Below are 15,381 nucleotides of genomic sequence, written 5' to 3'. Positions count from 1 at the left end.
TATTGAATCATTATGTTGTGTTAAGGAACTAACCTACTAGTGTAGTAGGTCAATAATATGTCAAAAACCAAACAAGAATGCAAATTCCTTATTTGTAAGGCCTCCCCAGACAGCCATTTTGCTTTTTTGCATTTCTTTTCCATGGGAAACTAGTCAATCTAATCACACTAGGACCACAGCCTTGTCTAACTCAATGAAACCAAGCCATGCCCGCAGGGCAACCCAAGATGGGCGGGTCATGGTGGAGAGGTCTGACAGAATGTGGTCCACTGGAGAAGGGAATGGCAAACCACTTCAGTATTCTTGCCTTGAGAACCCCATGAATAGTATGAAAAGGCAAAATGATAGGATACTGAAAGAGGAACTCCTCAGGTCAGTAGGTGCCCAATATGCTACTGGAGATCAGTGGAGAAATAACTCCAGAAAGAATAAAGGGATGGAGCCAAAGCAAAAACAATATCCAGCTGTGGATGTGACTGGTGATAGAAGCAAGGTCCAATGCTGTAAAGAGCAATATTGCATAGGAACCTGGAATGTCAGGTCCATGAATCAAGGCAAACTGGAAGTCGTCAAACAAGAGATGGCAAGGGTGAACGTCAACATTCTAGGAATCAGTGAACTAAAATGGACTGGAATGGGTGATTTTAACTCAGATGACCATTATATCTACTACTGCGGGCAGGAATTCCTCAGAAGAAATGGAGTAGCCATCATGGTCAACGAAAGAGTCTGAAATGCAGTACTTGGATGCAATCTCAAAAACAACAGAATGATCTCTGTTCGTCTCCAAGGCAAACCATTCAATATCAGGTTATCCAAGTCTATGCCCCAACCAGTAACGCTGAAGAAGCTGAAGTTGAATGGTTCTATGAAGATCTACAAGACCCTTTAGAACTAACACCCCAAAAGATGTTCTTTTCATTATAAGGGACTGGAATGCAAAAGTAGGAAGTCAAGAAACTCCTGGATTAACAGGCAAATTTGGCCTTGGAATGTGGAATGAAGTAGGGCAAAGACTAATAGAGTTTTGCCAAGAAAATGCACTGGTCATAGCAAACACCCTCTTCCAACAACACAAGAGAAGACTCTACACATGGACATCACCAGATGGTCAACATCGAAATCAGATTGATTATATTCTTTGCAGCCAAAGATGAAGAAGCTCTACACAGTCAACAAAAACAAGACCAGGAGCTGACTGTGGCTCAGATCATGAACTCCTCATTACCAAATTCAGACTCAAATTGAAGAAAGTAGGGAAAACCATTAGACCATTCAGGTATGACCTAAATCAAATCCCTTATGATTATACAGTGGAAATGAGAAATAGATTTAAGGGCCTAGATCTGATAGATAGAGTGCCTGATGAACTATGGATGGAGGTTCATGACACTGTACAGGAGACAGGGATCAAGGCCATCCCCATGGAAAAGAAATGCAAAAAAGCAAAATGGCTGTCTGGGGAGGCCTTACAAATAGCTGTGAAAAGAAGAGAGGCGAAAAGCAAAGGAGAAAAGGAAAGATATAAGCATCTGAATGCAGAGTTCCAAAGAATAGCAAGAAGAGATAAGAAAGCCTTCTTCAGCAATCAATGCAAAGAAATAGAAGAAAAGAACAGAATGGGAAAGACTAGAGATTTCTTCAAGAAAATTAGAGATACCAAGGGAACAGTTCATGTAAAGATGGGCTCGATAAAGGACAGAAATGGTATGGACCTAACAGAAGCAGAAGCTATTAAGAAGAGGTGGCAAGAATACACAGAAGAATTGTACAAAAAAAGATCTTCATGACCCAGATAATCATGATGGGATGATCACTAATCTAGAGCGAGACATTCTGGAATGTGAAGTCAAGTGGGCCTTAGAAAGCATCATTACGAACAAAGCTAGTGGAGGTGATGGAATTTCAGTTGAGCTATTTCAAATCCTGAAAGATGATGCTGTGAAAGTGCTGCACTCAGTATGCCAGCAAATTTGGAAAACTCAGTAGTGGCCACAGGACTGGAAAAGCTCAGTTTTCATTCCAATTCCAAAGAAAGGCGATGCCAAAGAATGCTCAAACTACCACACAATTGCACTCATCTCACATGCTAGTAAAGTCATGCTCAAAATTCTCCAAGCCAGGCTTCAGCAATACGTGAACCATAAACTTCCAGATGGTCAAGCTGGTTTTAGAAAAGGCAGAGAAACAAGAGATCAAATTGCCAACACCCGCTGGAGTTCCAGAAAAACATCTATTTCTGCTTGATTGACTATGCCAAAGCCTTTGACTGTGTGGATCACAATAAACTGTGGAAAATTCTTCATGAGATGGGAATACCAGACCACCTGACCTGCCTCTTGAGAAATCTGTATGCAGGTCAGGAAGCAGCAGTTAGAACTGGACATGGAACAGCAGACTGGTTCCAAATAGGAAAAGGAGTATGTCAAGGCTGTATATTGTCATCCTGCTTATTTAACTTCTATGTAGAGTACATCATGAGAAACTCTGGGCTGGAAGAAACAAGCTGGAATCAAGATTGCCGGGAGAAATATCAATCACCTCAGATATGCAGATGACACCACCCTTACGGCAGAAAGTGAAGAGGAACTAAAAGGCCTCTTGAGGAAAGTGAGGGTGGAGAGTGAAAAAGCTGGCCTAAAGCTCAACATTCAGAAAATGAAGATCATGGCATCCGGTCCCATCACTTCATGGGAAATAGATGGGGAAACAGTTTAAATAGTGTCAGACTTTATTTTGGGGGGCTCCAAAATCACTGCAGATGGTGATTGCAGCCATGAAATTAAAAGACGCTTACTCCTTGGAAGAAAAGTTATGACCAACCTAGATAGTATATTCAAAAGCAGAGACATTACTTTGCTGACTAAGGTCCGTCTAGTCAAGGCTATGGTTTTTCCTGTGGTCATGTATGGATGTGAGAGTTGGACTGTGAAGAAGGCTGAGAGCCAAAGAATTGATGCTTTTGAACTGTGGTGTTGGAGAAGACTCTTGAGAGTCCCTTGGACTGCAAGGAGATCCAACCAGTCCATTCTGAAGGAGATCAGCCCTGGGTGTTCTTTGGAAGGAATGATGCTAAAGCTGAAACTCCAGTACTTTGGCCACCTCATGCGAAGAGTTGACTCAATGGAAAAGACTCTGATGCTGGGAGGGATTGGGGGCAGGAGAAGGGGACGACTGAGGTTGAGATGGCTGGATGGCATCATGGACTCAATGGACGTGAGTCTGAGTGAACACCGGGAGTTGGTGATGGACAGGGAGGCCTGGCATGCTGCAATTCATGGGGTCGCAAAGAGTCGGACATGACTGAGCGACTGAACTGAACTGAACTGAAAGGTCCTCATCATGAAATTTTTTCTATTTCTTTAATTTTGTATCCATACATGATGATGGATGTTCACTAAACTATTTGCGATGTTGATTTCATGATGTATGTAAATTAAACCATATGCTGTACATAGATACAGTTTAAGTCCATTATATCTCAATAAAACTGTTAGGAAAAAAGAAGCATATGAATATCTCCAATACGACAAATGTGGAAACTGAGCTCAGACCAGTCAAGTTACTTGTCCAAAGTCACCCACTAGGTAAATGCAAGATTAGAAATCCTGCTCTCTCCGCTCCCACACACAGGAATACTAACACACGATGTGGGCTCAGTTCAGTTCAGTTCAGTTCAGTTGCTCAGTTGTGTCCGACTCTTTGCGACCCCATGAATCGCAGCACGCCAGGCCTCCCTGTCCATCACCATCTCCTGGAGTTCACTCAGATTCATGTCCATCAAGTCCGTGATGCCATCCAGCCATCTCATCCTCGGTCATCCCCTTCTCCTCCTGCCCCCAATCCCTCCCAGCATCAGAGTCTTTTCCAATGAGTCAACTCTTCGCATGAGGTGGCCAAACCTCTTCAGAAATGAGCAACAGCCTCTGAAGGACACCTCTCCCTCCTGGGTCTTCAGAACAGCCATTGAGGTCAGAGGGCCTTCATCTCTTCTCGCCCTGCTCCCTGCATCCAGGCCCTCCTGCTGCAGAACCCAGCCCCATGGACACCCATCTCCCTTGCTGACCACACAAGCTCACCTTTTGCTGTATTTCTTTACACACAGCTTCTTCTTAAACCACTGCTGCTACTGCTGCTGCTGCTGCTAAGTTGCTTCAGTCGTGTACGACTCTGTGCGACCCCATAGATGGCAGCCTACCAGGCTCCTCAGTCCCTGGGATTGTCCAGGCAAGAACACTGGAGTGGGTTGCCATGTCCTTCTCCAATGCATGAAAGTGAAGAGTGAAAGGGAAGTCGCTCAGTCATGTCCAACTCTTAGTGACCAGAATGGACTGCAGCCTATCAGGCTCCTCCACCCATGGGATTTTCCAGGCAAGAGTACTGGAGTGGGTTACCATTGCCTTCTCCATCTTAAACCACTAGCCTGTCTGCAAAACTATCTGTAGCCTCAGCCAGACATAAATGGACCTGACCATCCAATTTCCTGTCTCCAAACCAAAGGGGACACATCTGGGATCCTCAGGGAGAAGGAACAGGCACCAAAATGCCCAGAAGACAGAGCTCCCCCACCCTTTCTCTGCCCAAGTAGTGGAGCAGAAAGAAGAATGTCCCTGCTGATTGCAGGATGCTGATCAAATGCCACTAGGAACCGTGTCAGCTAGACTCTGCAGTGTCCAGTCCTTACTACTTGGAGCAAGCAATTGGCATATGGCAGAAACGAGGCAGTAGCCCAGCTCCACCAGAGGTAATCAGATCCAGCCGGGCTCCTCCTTTTGTCCAGCCAGGCAGCCACATCCCCAGGGAGGGCCTCAATTGGCCTTTGATGAGGGCAGCCAGAGGGAGCCCTGGTCGGACCAGAGCCTCACAGAAGCGGGTTTGTGTGCAGAGAACAGGTCTGCCGCTGTCTGTTGCCTCCAGACACTGGGAACTTTGGAGGCCTTGACAAAGCAGCCCAGAATACTCCCCTGCCCAGCGCAGGACAGCCCAGGCAGCTGCCTCACTGAGCAGCATTAACTGAGCACCCAGTGGATGTGGAGCCCGGGACAGACACAAGTTGAGCCTCTGTTTTCAGAGCACTTTCTCCAAGGTTGGCGACTGAATCAAGGCATCTGGGTTGATTTCTAAATGCAGACTCCCCTACTGAATTGACTTCCATGAGGAATGGGGCCCAGGGATCTGTATTTTTAGTAAGCATCCTGGATTAGCCTGCAATCCACTAAAATCTTAGTGGCTCTTAGAAATGCACTGGGCAATCGGGACTAAACCATATCACAATATTTACCAATGACATGGAAGCAACTGCAAGCTAATACACTGAAAATTGTTGGAAGCACAGAGCACCCTGGTCAACCCCAGGGGGTCCATGAGCAAGCCATGGGAATTTGGCAATGGAACCACCTCCTCATCCCCAGAGAAGATACATCTGAACTGCCTCCTTGACCACTCAGACCCCAGCTGCTGCAATCACATCCTTGCAGCCACGTTCCTACTGAACATGTCATTTCAAAACATGGGTCTCCAATTCAGTCCAAGCGGAAGAGTCACTTACTTGTAGGTTTTTGTCCTATCCAGCCAGATGCCTGAGATCACAGCCCCAAGCATTCCTGCAAGGACGATGGTCAGGCCGATTCTTCCAGCATTCACTTCTTCCCCCTGGGGAAACCATAGCCCCAAGGATCACTCAAGGATGGAACAAGACATCTGATGGGGCGCAGTCACCAGGAGGCAAAGGGGTAAAGGCAAGTAACTGGGGTGGCACTACAGCCAATTCTCAGAAAGCAGAAGAACAAGACAAGCTGTAAAAAGCTGCCAGTAATTCTAGGGGAGGAAATCCTAGAATAATTGCTTCTCCTAATATAATATAATATAACCCTGGGTGTGGGTGCATGATACTGGATGCTGGGGGAAAACGAATTCTATCCTTAGAAACCACTTTTAGGTAGATTTTTCAAAAACATAATCCTCATAGGAACCCTTTATCGTTATTCCCATTTCACAGATGGAAAAACTGAAATATGTATATCCAAACATTTCATACTTAAGCTTTTTTTTTTTTCCAGTTATCACTGTTTTAGAGGTAAGACGACATTACATATGTTTGTGTGTTTATTAAGAGCCAGACACCATGCTGAGGATTTTATATCATCATTTCATTTAATTCTCCTGACTGCCCACCAGGAGGTTAAGAATCAATACTCCCCATTTTACAGATGAAGATATCAAGGCACACTGAAATTAGCCTACCAGCTGAAGGTCATGAGGCCTTTATTAAGTGCAGAGGCAGGATTTAAACTCAGACCTGTCAACCTCCAACACTGGAACACTCACTCACCCATGGTGGCCCACCGTTCCCAAGCTGAGACCCTTGACCTTCCGAAAGAGGATTGGGCCTGACATCCCAACTCCAGGATACTCAGTGTCCAGTTCCCAGTATTTAATCCTCCCTAGTTCTGGAGACATTTGCAACCTGTTTTCCGTTGAGCAACTAAGACTTTAAAATTAAATCTTGCCCACATTTCACAACTTAATTGATTTCATAGGTGATTCTATGTGTATATACGTTTACCTACTAAGTTGCCAGGCACTATGCTATTTACACATATAAATCTTATGCTCTACTAATTCTAAAATCAGTCTTTTAAAAATATAAAATTAAATTAATCTTTCAACAAATAACTAGACTTCTTTTGCAGAAAAGAGAATGAGAGCTCAGCGATGCTAACCAGCTCTCACACCGCTGAGAACCACCAGACCTGGGGCTAAGACCGCCTCCCTCCAAATCCTGGAGCTCACACCACACCACCTCCCCAGCGCCTGCCCAGACACTAGAAACCTCCTCCTCTCTGGGACTGGTCAGCTTAGGGAATGCCCTTACCGGGTAGTGGGAGATCACCATGCGAGTCAGCAGAGTGGACAAGGCATAAAAAGCACCAGCGTTCAGACCTGAAGGAAGCAGGGGAAACAGAGCATTAGGGTCGCTGTCCTAGGGGGCCATTGCTGGCTCTCCCTCCAGTGGTGAGAGAAGAAGGACATTCTCATCCTTGTTGCCGCTGAAGGTGGTAACCTCAGAGAAGAAGAAATACTCCAGAACAACCCAAGGTAACCATTTTAACCTCTTTGTAGCCACACACCATTGCACTCTCATCCCTTTATCCTGTCCTAAAAACACAGCCTCCAGGAAGTACACATTACTCCTAGGTCAGATCCATCTACATCCCTCTTAAGCGCCGGCCTGGCCTAAGGGCTCAGTGAAACTACTGGACACCTTCCACCTCCTCCTGATGACCTATGCCCCCTCCAGAATGCTCCAGACCTCTGACCCCTGACAACACTCCCACTCTCACCTGTTTTCACATCTCTCCAACTTCTCTTCTCAGATTCAACACCACACAAAGTCTTATATTTGAAACCAGAAAGGACCCTAAAGAACATTTAGATGACTCTCCTAATTCATCAATTTATCCAACAAATAAATGGAATACTTAGAACATTCTGTAAGAATCGATTTCTTCAGAGGATGAAGTCATTTTGTTCAAAGCCGTACAGTGACTTCATAGCTAATATGAGACTAAAAATGAATCCAAAGGAGAAGGATCTCCTGCCCTCCTTTCATAATAACAATGACAGTGACGATGGTGGCGGCGATGGTGGTGATGTTATGATGACGACGGTGGTGATGGTGGGAGTGTGGTGATGGCAATGGGCATGGTGACGATGGTGAAATGGTGGTGATGCTGGTGAGGCTCACACGACCACCACTGGCACACCTGGCACTGGGTCCACTAAAAAGGACGTAAGACGGGACACAGTGCCCAGGCAGGGCAGCCTCAGGAATCGATGGTGATGGCTGCTGGTGATGCTGCTGGCGCTGATGGCAACAGCACACTCTTCTGTGCTAGGCACTTCTCCAAACAACTTACCGTCCTCATAACAATCCCAGAAAGTAGCTAACATATCCTCATTCCCATTTTATAGATAAGGAAAATGCACACACATTTAAAAAAGAAATAGGGAGGTCATTCTAGAAGACCCACGAGGGACCTTTTAAACTTCAGCTAAGTTTGAGGCTCACATGACTGCCACTGGCACACCTGGCATTAGGTCCATTTAGAAGGACGTAAGACAGGACACGGTACCCAGGGACGGCAGCCTCGGGCGCCCCTCTTCACTGGAGCGGGTCCACAGGACCCCAGGCCACAGAGCCACTCAGAAGCCATTCTCTTTCGCTCCCAAACTGATGGCTCAGTGCAGGGAAACGTGGGCATGGCCCCCACCCTGCCTCAACCCCTCCCAGGAGCCGCTATTGTTTGTAACTCACGCACAGGCATAGTTGCCAGGATCCCCATAAAGGACAGGCCAGTGGAGAGAGTCGCTGTGGTCAGAGAAGGACAACGAAGGGCCTCCCAACAAGGGTGAGTAGATCGCCCAGCCCACTTGCAGTTATTTTCATCAGAAGTAAAGCCACCTAACCGCAGTTGGCTTCCTTTCTTGATCACGTTCCCAGAGGAATGAGATACCAAGTTAAGCAAAGGTCACATTCTCCTGCAAAATGGAGGGGTTTGGTTTGCCCTCCACACCATCACATGGGTGGTAATGTTAGGGGAAGCACACTGATTGAAACCGCCCACCCTGGCCAGGCACCATAGTAACCAATTGCATGGGTTGTTTTATGACAGGAGGTCCTGGTAAGGAATATGGAACTAATAAGTCACCAACCAGGAGAGTTCAGGAAAGGTCGAAAGGAGACACTGCGTGTCCGTCCACTTCCCAGAATCCATCTTGGCTGAGCAATGCGTGCGCCACCAGGAAAGACTCTGAATTAGAATGATTGGCCAAAGACCACCCGGAAACTAATGCCATCACCATAAAACCCGAGACTGCGAGCCATGCGGCAGAGCAGTTCTCCTGGGTTCCCTTACCTTGCTGCTCTCCACCCGGGTGCCCTTTCCCAATAAAATCTCTTGCTTTGTCAGTACGTGTGTCTCCTCAGACAATTCATTTCCGAGTGTTAGACAAGAGCCCAGTTCAGACCCTGGAAGGGGTCCCCCTTCCTGCAACAGTAAAAGGCAGGGCTGCATTCGAACCCAGACTGTAGGGTGCCAGGTCTTCTATCTTAAACACTCGATTTTATATCCTTACGGAACTGATCCTCAAGGGTTCCCCCAGCTCAGCTCACTGGTTGTTTCATGCCCAGACTCTCCGAGCAGGTCATCAGGGATGCAACAAGGCTGAGCTCAGTGCCACAGTCAGCACCCCAGACATGTCATCAAATATCAATACAGCTGCCAAACTCAGGCTCTCAGCAACTTCTTAAATAACAAGCACACCTACACCTCACCTTCTTACCACACACCCAGCCACTTGGAAATTCCATTCCCAGGTCAAGAGAACCCACAAGGAGACACATTCCTGAAATGGCGGGAAGGGGGTGGGTGGGTGGGGTGGGGTTGTGCAAGGAGGATGAAACCAGCCCCCTTCCTGCCCCTCAGTTTAACAAGGCCAGGGGGCAGGGCACACGCCAGGTCAAGTTCAGCTTGGGCCCACCTGGGCTGAACAAGGAGGGCAAAATCCCCAGGCAACTGAGAAGTTATCCAAGAGGACTGGGAGCAAAAAACTCTAAACACCAGCACTTTTGTGACCCAAACACAGATACAGACACAGTGCAGAGGGGCTGATCCAGGAGGGCAAGCAGCTTTGTGAGGCTCAAAGGTTTAGGAAAATCTCTTCCAGATCAACAACCCCCAGAGCTTGTTAGAGATGCAAATCTTGACCCCACCCAGACCTCCTGCTGTAGAAACTGGGAGTGGGGCTTTGGGCGGTCTGTGTGAACAAGTCCTCCAGGTAATCCCGATAAAGCTCCAGTATAAGACCCACTGGCTTGGCTAGACTAGTGTGATCTACCAATAACTATCCCCGGATCCTAGCCAGACAGGAGAAGGGGTCAGGGCTAAGGCAGGGAGGGTGTGGAAGGGAGCAGGGGTTCCCCCTGGAAGGCTGCCATTATTTCCAATTCTTTCTACACTCCATTTGGACCTTCCTGGTGGCTCAGATGGTAAGGCGTCTGCCTACAATGTGGGAGACCTGGGTTCGATCCCTGGGTTGGGAAGATCTCCTGGAGAAGGAAACGGCAACCCACTCACTCTAGTATTCTTGCTTGGAAAATCCCATGGACGGAGGAGCCTGGTAGGCTGCAGTCCCTGGGGTCGCAAAGAGTCAGACACGACTGAGCAACTTCACTTTCTACACTCCAACCTTAAAGGCATTAGAAATTTCGAGTCCCTTTTGAATCTCGATGGCCCTCCCCATATTGCCAAAGGTTGCCAGATACAGATAAATGGCACAAGTCTACTCCACTGACATCCCTGCTGGCTCAAGACGGTAAAAGCTTCTGCCTGCAACCCCTGGGAGGGGAAGATCCCCTGGAGAAGGAAATGGCAACCCACTCCAGTACTCTTGCCTGGAAAATCCCATGGGTGGAGAAGCCTGGTAGGCTACAATCCACAAGGTCACAAAGGGTTGGACACGACTGAGCGACTTCACTTTCTTTCCATTCCACTGACCGAACCAAGGTGTCCGGCATCCACACTGCAGGGCGAGAATGAAATTCATGCTGTCCTGTGCATGACTACCTCTCACAGGAATGCGGGTGACTGTGTTATATTTGGGTGTGACTGTCCCTTAACAATGTAAGCCTGCCAGGTCAGTGAAATGTGATCGCCCCTGAAAGGCCAGGTCATGCCTGTATCAGCCACCTGGGAGAAGTACGGGTCCCTGAGGGGCTGGGCTGTAGGAAAGCAGAAGGGACTCTGAGTTTCTGTCTTGTGTCAGGACTAAATTATTCAAATGGCAGTCTAGAGATCACTGGCATTAGAAGGCCTCAGATTTTTAAAATGCAGATTTCTGAGCTCTACCCAGGACCTACTTAATCTGATTCTCCTGGATTGAAGCTAGGAATCTGCATTTTAACAACAACAAAACCCCCCAGGCATCTCTTAAACTCCCTGAAAAGGTGACTAAATGGCCTTGGGCACAAGAAGATCACAGAGCAGGCCCAGGCTCTGAGAGGCTGGGGTTCACATGGAGGCAGCTGGGAGGGGAAGGGGCTTTAAGACCCCAAGAATCACCACTTACACACCCACATTAGAGGTTCTCAACTCTGCTGCATGCTAGAATCTCCTGGAATGCTTGCAAAGGCAGATTCCCAGGCCCTTGCAGACTCTGAATCTGACTTTCCAGAAGAGAGGCAGGGAATCCAGGCACACACCACCCACAACCCAGGGGACTCTACCATCAGGCCAGAGTGGGAAACTCTGATCTCAGATCTCATCTCTGGGTTCTGGGAACTCTGTGCTCATTTCCCTTTTGTCCTCCTGAACCTGGAGTAAACTGTTGGTTTAAAGGGCCAGCCTGACCTTAGCAAAGCTCCAGGGACTCCCAGAAGGATTTGCTACCACCCAGCATCTTGCCAGCATCTTGAGGGGACACAGCTCCTCCGAGGCCCGTGTAGGGTGATGTAAAGGCCTTGAGAGCCTCAAGGACAGGTGTCCTTGGACACAGGTTGAGGCTGTGAGTTCAGATGCCCAACCCTGCAGATTCTTCACAAGCATAGCTTGAGTTTCAGGGAGCTCAAATGGGAAGCAAAGGTTATTCTTTTCTGAGGGGCAGTTCTTAGAGAGACAAAGGAGGAGCCCAGGATGGGTGAAGGTGGTATACTCAGTCATTAGCAGAGCTGATACCAAAAACTCAGACCTTATATCCCTTACATACCAGCTCTCAATTCACTGGCCCATCACTCAAGGCTATTACTCCAAGACATCTGCACCCAGATCCAGCACATTTGTCCATGAAACTCTTATCAACTGCTTGATTCCCAATGATACAGTCCTAAGAGTTCATAATTCAGAGGAAAATATAAACATTGTGTATCATACGGTGACGTGTGTCCTCAGTCACTCAGTCGTGTCCGACTCTTTACGACCCCGTGGACTGTAGCCCACCAGGCTCCACTGTCCATGGAATTTTCTGGACAAAAATACTGGAGTACATTGCCATTTCTTACCCCAGGGTACTCCAGGGGATCTTCCCGACGCCAGAATCAAATCCGAGTTTCCTGCATCTCCTGTATTGGCAGGCAGATTCTTTACCACTGAGCCACCTGGGAAGCCCTACACTAAACGGTTATACATGCATATAATTGAAGTATGAACCATGTCCCTTTTCAAAGCTTAACCTGTGGGATTCTGGGCAGTCTCACAGCATTTATCAAATGTGTAGAGGGTCTTTTTGTTTTTTGGTTGTGTGTGCCTTTACAATTTGGAGCAAAGATTGTAGGAGAAGAAAGCAGGGATTCTCAGGCAGACTGAGTGTCAAACACTGCCTTTACATGACCTGTAACCCTCAGAAAGACACATTGAGATTGAAACCTCATCATCCCCATGTCCCAAAGATGGCTGGTCAGTGAAGGCAGGTCCTGCTTCTAACCCCCAGAACTCCAGATCCTCATCTTCAAGGAAAGCAAGCCCCAGGGAAGGGTCTGAGGACTGAATCTGAGGTATGACAATCCATCACCACCACCCCTGTCAGACAGATCCAGAGGCCACTCAGGGAACTGAGGTTGAAAACAGACCCCCAGTTCTGTCTCCAAGATGCTCCCTTCTGCATGGGGAGACAAAGTGGTGTGGTTAGGAAGACAGGCTTTGGTCTCAGACAGACAGTTTATACTAAGCTGTCTTGCTTACTACTGTTTAATCACAGGCAAGGAATTAAATCAGAGCCTCAGTTTCCTTAGGTATAAAATGGAGCAGTAAAACACCTAAGTCATGGATTTCTTTAGAAGATTAAATGAGATAATGCATATAAAGCACTTTACACGGTGCCTGACATACAGTAACGGCTCGATAACATTTTTTCCCAAGTCTGTGATCAAGCCTAAGAATCATTTCCTAGTTAGCAGAGAGCCCTGTCACCAAGTCCAACTCTCTATCAAGAAAATAAGGCTTGTGTTTTTCTGCAATGTGGGAGACCTGGGTTTGATCCCTGGGTCAGGAAGATCCCCTGGAGAAGGAAATGGCAACCCACCCCAGTACTCTTGCCTGGAAAATCCCATGGATGGAGGAGCCTGGTAGGATACAGTTCATGAGATCGCAAAGAGTCGGACACGACTGAATGACTTCACCCACTTTTCTGACTATAACGAAATGTGTGAAAACCACCAGATTAGTTCAACTCCTTCTCACTGGGATTGCCCCAGGCTTTTGAGAAAAATGTTAAGAAATTCTATTTTTTTTTTAACTAGACATTTTTAATATAATGTCATCCCTACAAATGAGATTCTTCTCCTTCCCCCAAATATGCTGCCGTTGCTGTTTGGACTCATTTTGTAACATCTGTGTCCTTTGTCATGTGCAACCACTGGTTTCTGCTCTACTAACTTAGTTTAGGGCTAATGATTAGACAGAGATTTACCGTAAGCCCATAAGTCTCCCCACTTTGCTGAGGACCTCTTTGTATTCATTGGGATTCGCCTGTGATGCTTCAGCAAGGTGGTACCAACTCTGCCCTAGCCTTCACTTTCCTCTTACACAGAGCTTCACGTGCAGCCAGAGGCGAGACTTTAGCACTTCCCTGGGTCTTTCTGGGCATGTGCACAACTCTGGGCATGCAGATTTCTAGACTGCTAAGAATATGTCAGAGGTTTCCAAAGCCCCCTGGTTATCTCATTCTCCAGATTTTCCTTTCAAGATCTTTGGCCAGCCTCTTAATGACCCCAACTGGTATTGTAACCTCAGACAGATGTGATGTTAAATAGTGACTGCTTTTAATAAATACCCTGGACATAGCGCTTCCCTATTGAGAAAACTCGGAGTCAAGTCAAATATAGGCAAATCCTCTGAATGGAGCCTTTCCAGTGAAACGGAAGTCAAATAAACAGTGAGCTAGGGATGGGACTTTGTTGGGGAGGGGGGACCTCCAAAATTGTTTGGCCCCCTCCAGCGGCTATGAGGTTGCGAGTTTTCACAGCTATCATGTCTGGGAAGCTGGTTTTCAAGGCTACCACAGAGTCTGGAGGGGAGGATTGGAATAGGACAAGTTTAAACACAAAGCTTGCTACTTTACCATTATTTAGCCATTTGCCTTGAACAGCTGCTCGTTGGGTTAAGCCTTTAGTCAAGAACCCTGAAATAAGTGATGCTGATAATCTCTGCCAGTGTTTTTGTTTTCATGGAGGATCAGAAGATCTACAGTCCTCACTCCACCATCCCAGAAGTGTTAACCCATTTTCTTCTCTGTGTTATCATTTAACCAGATAGATAAGGAAGAGTATCCAGAACCACAGAATTAACACCATTCTGCCAGACTGAAGACCATAGATGCAACCAACTGTGCAAGATGGAAGGAAAAGAAGTCGCTTTGCCCTGCAGCATGGCCCAGAGCCAAGCCCGTATCAAACAGCGCTGCTCCTCGCACATTTTGGTATTTCTTACTTTCACGGTTCAGTGACCTGGCCCTGCCAACAGCCTCTAGCGCTGAAGACTGAAACCTCTGGAATGAGGCCACTGCCTGGTTAATACCACCATCACCATCCTCACTCACAGAAGATACTTATTAAGTGGTTATCTGCCCTAGAAATCCACGGTAGGTCTCAAATGCCCTGTTGTCAGACACAGTAAGGTTTATAGTGGTCAAGGGCTGATGCACTCAAGATGTTTAATTCTAGGGAAAAGGGAAAACTTCTTAGAAGCATGGAATCCTGAGTCTGGAAGGGAACCAAAAGATCATCACATTTCAGTTCAGTTCAGCTCAATTGCTCAGTCGTGTCCGACTCTTTGTGACCCCGTGGCCTGCAGCACGCCAGGCCTCCCTGTCCATCACCAACTCCCAGAGTTCACCCAAACCCATGTCCATTGAATTAGTGATGCCATGCAACCATCTCATCCTCTGTTGTCCTATTCTCCCACCTTCAATCTCTCCCAGCATCAGAGTCTCTTCTAATGAGTCAGTTCTTCACATCAGGTGGCCAAAGTTTCACTATCATGTTTCACCACCCATCTATAGGCTGATATTCCCCACAATATCCCCACTAAGTGGTTGGTTCCACGTACACTTGAATATCTCTCAGTGGTGAGCAACTCCACTTTATCACCATTTTAATCACTTTATCACGATTTTTACCTTTAGTTGGCCACCCTGAGAATTAGAAACTTTGTTTTGTGAATGAATGCAGAGACACACTCAGAATCAAGCAGGTGGAGAGAGGAGGACTGGAGACCACAGACCCTGAAGACTGACATGGATTCCTGGGGCTGTTCACCTAACCGATTCACATGCCTGGAAACCAGGGGGGCCTCTCTACTGATGATACCACCGCTTACCTAACACCTC

The 15,381-nt window shown here is 47.1% G+C and overlaps 1 protein-coding gene across 1 annotated transcript in view; it reads right to left on the bottom strand.

Moving 5' to 3' along the window:
* Positions 1–15,381, bottom strand: part of LOC128054652 (feline leukemia virus subgroup C receptor-related protein 2) — a 58,062-nt gene that overhangs the window by 9,519 nt on the left and 33,162 nt on the right. Inside the window, exons 4-5 of the mRNA XM_052647297.1 lie at positions 6,875–6,942; positions 5,549–5,652 (exon numbers count right to left, since the gene is read on the bottom strand). Coding sequence (XP_052503257.1) covers positions 5,549–5,652; positions 6,875–6,942 — 172 coding nt within the window. The remainder of the gene's footprint in view (positions 1–5,548; positions 5,653–6,874; positions 6,943–15,381) is intronic.

The sequence above is a fragment of the Budorcas taxicolor genome, chromosome 10 (genome assembly GCF_023091745.1).
Source record: "Budorcas taxicolor isolate Tak-1 chromosome 10, Takin1.1, whole genome shotgun sequence".
In the NCBI taxonomy this organism is placed as follows: Eukaryota; Metazoa; Chordata; class Mammalia; order Artiodactyla; family Bovidae; genus Budorcas; species Budorcas taxicolor.
This window is presented reverse-complemented; position numbering and strand designations above follow the sequence as displayed.